Raw genomic sequence first — 4620 nt, 5'->3', positions numbered from 1 at the left:
ATGAGGGGGTGTTAGGTGTTTCTACCCTTACCGTTCCCCTATCGCTCTTTCTGCTCTTCTTTTAGAGGATATGATTGGGGTTAGCTTTCCTAGGCTAATCCCGGTGTAGTTACTTGTTTTGTTTTGCTTTGCTTTGCTTTCCTTTTCTACGGAAAAAAAAAAAAAAACTGATATCCCCTGGTTAAGTGTATATGGTCAAGGACAAAGCAGGACAGATTACATTATGGAAGCAAATTGCGAAAAGCTGCAAGAGATCTGATTCCCCCCACGCCCACGGATAGTATTTCTAAAATGCTACCCAATTATTCCTTTTCGGTTATCATTCTAATCTAAATTAGAAATTAGATTAAAATCTTAATTACCTGTGCCGCCCAACCAATAACTGATTTTGAGATTCTATGCTGTTTTAATTAATTTTAATTTAATTTCAACCATACTTTGGACCACTCGGTCGCAGACAGACTGTCCGAAAAGTCAGTACAAATCCAAACTCGACTTCAGTTTTGGATGACCATCTAATTTTCATCTCCTTTTTGCCTAGTTTAGTAAAGTTTAGAAATTTGTTGAGCAGATACGCAGCTCCTTTTTTTTCTGTCTGAATTCGACAACTTCAAGAAGACTTCCCATGTTCTTTACGCATATGGGTACTCACGCATCACCTGCTTTTGTCGGACTTGTGTATTGAGATCTACACTTGTTTTCCTTTTTCTCAATTCTCATCTGGGTTTCCTCCATACTGCTTCATGTGACCCTAGCTCAGGTATAAATTACCCTAACTTCTCACTTCTTTTCCTGTTTATATTGCATTAATTACCAACTTCATTCTATTCTTGCACTTTGTTACTTTCTGTTTTTGATGAATTATCGTTTTGCAAGTTACAACTCCTGTTTGAATTAATGTTTTTCCCCAATTCATCACTTCAGTTTTTGCCCAATTGAATTAGTAGATAGGAGATGCAAAGATGGGGAAGAAAGGAAAGATCTCAGAATACAGAGAAAGGTTGGACAGGACACTTGCATCCCATGAACTTACAGATGATGATTCACTTCAAACCCTTATTAGGAATCAACTCCTTGAGTTTTCGTTGGATAAGAATGATGGTTAGGAATCAGTTCCTCTGGATTTGTTTTTGGCCTGTTCAATCATTTGTTGGAAATTGAAAACATTCATCTTTGTAGTTGCAGGATGTAGTGATAATGTAATACAGAAAAAGACCACTGAGGTATCCAACTTTCTTGACATGTTGAGAAGTGCTTCTGCCAATCAACACGGTGAATGGAAAGTATGTACTCTTTTCTTCACTTAGATCTTCGTTGTTTCACATGTTCATACAAAGTTGTTGTATAGATACTGAGATAGTTCAATATTGCTTTCTTAATTAACAGTTGAAAGATGATAATGAAGATTACCGTGTGATGTATCGGCAAGGACCTCATGGTACTCCCCTTCATACATTACTCGTAGAAGGTTACATAGATGGGCCTGTTGATGCCTGTAAGTTTGCCTAAATTGGATTCAGAATGTTCAGCTTCATCTTTCAATTATAATAAAAATTCCTGTGTTCATTCGGTGCATTATGATGCTATTTGACAAGTTGCTAGAATACTTTATTGCAGGTTTATGCGTCGGTTGGGAGTCAACCCTTTTCGCTAAATGGTAATAATTTCTTTTCACCTCTGCAGAAGTAAAGACATATTACTGTAACTGCTGATTTGGACTGAAACTCACTGCAGTTCATTTATTTTGATGTCCAATTTTTCTCAGGTGGCCACATATTACTTTCCCACCTTTTAAAATTACCATGTGTAAATGTTTGCAAAAAGTCCGGATCGGTGAACATATATCTTTAGTGAGGTTTGTCCAACTTGAAAAACAACTCACTTTTTGTCTTTTATTGCAAGACTTTAAATGCTGATTTTTCTTTAAATTTTGGAAGAAAGGGTGAAGGTAACATGGCCACTATCTGCTAGGGAAGCTGTTGTGCAGTTCTTTTTATTTGAATACCTTAAAGATGGTCTGGTTGTTGTTCTGTTGAACTCGGTAATCCCTTAAACTGTGTAATCTATTATGATTTCAGTTCTATTTTCTTCTCTGCCAATCAAGCTAATCCTAGACTGAAAGCTAAATTAGAGAAACTTTGTTATGATATTGCTTTCAGATTTCAGATTTGGACAACATAGACACAAGCACCCATGGATTTACCAGAGATGGGATTCCTGAAGCTACAGATGTTGTGCGGATTGACGTAGTGGGAGGTTTTGCCACACAAAAAGTAAACTCAGAAAGGAGTTACTTTCGGTTAGTTTCATATTCGATGAATATATTATCCAATGACTTGAATACCATTTTCTACTTAGCTTATTTTATGGCTTGAATGCTGTTAAATTTTGTAGGACTATAGCAACTGTGGATTTGAAGCTGGATTTCGTCCCTCCATCCCTTATAAACTTTATCTCGAGGCAGCTTATTGGAAGTGGTTTCAGACTGTATCAAAAGGTTGAATATTTTGCCCTTTGATGTTCTTCCGTTTATTATTTGGTTTGGTCGGAGATGGTTAGGATGCCTGCAATTGGACTCTTAATTTGAGTTTAAGAGCCTTCTCTGATATTAGTCTCTTAATTTGTGCAGGTTGCGGCTAAAGTGTCTGACTATGATGATGAAGACTACAGTAAGGCATTGAAGGATCCAATGTATACTCGAATTCGTGACGTTCTGTATTCCATTGATATGCCAAGCAAGAGTAAGGAAGAAAATGAGCTGAAAAATGATGCTAGCCTTACTCTCCAAGAGCATTCGTTGGAAGATGTGCAGATAAGTTATGACGAAGCAGAACAGCATGTTCAGAATGGTGAAAATGCACGTGAATCTATAGCAGAAAATGCAAAAGTTACAGACAGGAGAACTTTTGGTGAGATTGAGGAAGATGATATTGGAGAAAACAGACAACTGAAGGATGAAATCAGGGCCAATGAACATAAAGTTCACAATGATGATCATATGGTTGACATTTTGCAAAATACTTCATCGGGTACAGATAGGAAAACATTTGGTGAAATTGAGGAAGAAGAAAGTGGATATAGCACAGACTCGGAGAATAACGATGAAAGGATTGATCAGAAATTAACTGATAGAGTTTCTCCGAAGAGTCCCATCAACTACAAAGCAAATATTCCTCTTAGTCCTCAGGTAGAACATGCTTTAGCAACTTTAGAGAAGGCCATTTCTTTGGTACGGGAACGTGGATCCTGTAGTCCGGTCGTGCTTTCAGCTGGTATAGCTAGTGGACAGAATCCAAATCTGCAAAAGAATGCAGAAACGGGCTCGAATAGGGCAGAAGATGGTGGAGTATCTCCAGGTAGTGAGGTGTCTACTGAAGCATCTGAAAAAGGAAGAACTATAGAGACAACTTCACATGAATCCAGAAATAGTTCCGGCAGTGTTAGGTACTCAATGTCCACTTATTCGAGTTATAGTTATCGAAATAACAATCATTTAAGTTGCCAGTTCCTATAATCAAACTAATAATTTGATGAGATTAACTAAGCAGGGTTGCTGGGTCAAATTCTTATGCAGGGAAGTGAACCATAACAAGATAGCGCCAGCATCGCCTGAACAATATCCTTCCATAGCGAGTGAACATGGGCAGGAGTTACATTGTTCGAAAGACGGGTCGTTGGAAATACCGATTGCAGACCTAACAAATGAAGATGATAAACAGATGATCATGGAGCTAAATGGAATCCATGAAGAGAAGAAATTTACACAACAGATAAAGTACAGGATGTGTTGCTTTCATGTCAACCGCCGAAAAATTCTTCTTTGAGAGAAGAAATCTAGAGTAAGTTAAGAGGCAATAAGACAGTTTTTTTTAGCTTTCATACTTGAAATAAAAAAATTCATAAATTTTTCTTTTTTTATAGCTTATATGAAACTAACAAATTAATGTACCATTTCATTAAAAAGATGTAGAACAAGGTTAAGACAAGTGTGTGTATAAAAGGTGGCTGCATAAACAACAGTTTGATCCCTTTGTACCTACCTGTCTTACTGTAATTTCCTTTTTTATTTTTTATATAATAGTTGAAACAAAAAGAGTATATAAAAGCAAAAAAAAAAAAAAGATTGTCTTCTAATTTTCCATTTAGGTTGTGAGTGAGTATATTATATAATTTTTCTTCTCTCTTTGGTTAAGTTATCTGATCATTGCTCTTTCTTTATATGTTCATTGCTCTTAATATATGTTAAGATAGATAAGTGTAATTTGTCACCTATACAAGAGTTTTCACGTTTTGCTGTTGTTGTGGTTCATATTTTTTTTTGCCTTATTCTTTCTTCATCTGTTGAGTTTGATGTTTTTTTTCTTAAATGTCCTTAAATTGTCTCTACTATTTATGAACTTTAATCATTTTCTTTTACTTTCTTTACTACTGAAATTATTTCTTTTACTCATTTCCTTTCCTATTTTTGTTCTTCTTTGCATTCAGTATAGTGAGTGTAGAAATTATCCGTCCGTGATTAAATTGGATTGGATGGATAAATATGGACTTCGATTATCTAATTAAGTTCTGAAGGTAAATAGAAATGCTTAGAGTCTGCTTGAATGGGTCAGGGAAGTTTAA

The 4620-nt window shown here is 36.0% G+C and overlaps 1 protein-coding gene across 5 annotated transcripts; it reads left to right on the top strand.

The window, feature by feature from the left end:
* Nucleotides 1–303: 303 nt before the first annotated feature.
* Nucleotides 304–4037, top strand: LOC136223112 (uncharacterized). 5 transcript variants are annotated; one of them, XM_066010931.1, is made up of 11 exons: nt 304–760; nt 925–1101; nt 1180–1283; nt 1387–1495; nt 1618–1657; nt 1766–1855; nt 1942–2041; nt 2160–2299; nt 2395–2497; nt 2630–3444; nt 3549–3718. In XM_066010931.1, the coding sequence occupies exons 2-11, from the start codon at nt 963–965 to the stop codon at nt 3580–3582; spliced, it is 1674 nt and encodes a 557-aa protein (XP_065867003.1). In that variant the 5' UTR covers nt 304–760; nt 925–962; the 3' UTR covers nt 3583–3718. The 5 variants fall into 5 exon arrangements, with proteins under 5 accessions (XP_065867003.1, XP_065867000.1, XP_065866999.1 ...); XM_066010928.1 differs by having other exon boundaries at nt 311–760; nt 945–1101; nt 3575–4037; XM_066010927.1 differs by having other exon boundaries at nt 312–760; nt 948–1101; nt 3575–4037.
* The last annotated feature ends 583 nt before the right edge of the window (nt 4038–4620 follow it).

This window comes from Euphorbia lathyris, chromosome 3 (assembly GCF_963576675.1).
Source record: "Euphorbia lathyris chromosome 3, ddEupLath1.1, whole genome shotgun sequence".
Taxonomy (NCBI): Eukaryota; Viridiplantae; Streptophyta; class Magnoliopsida; order Malpighiales; family Euphorbiaceae; genus Euphorbia; species Euphorbia lathyris.
The sequence above is the reverse complement of the archived record's forward strand: the minus strand, read 5'-3'. Positions and strand labels throughout refer to the sequence as shown.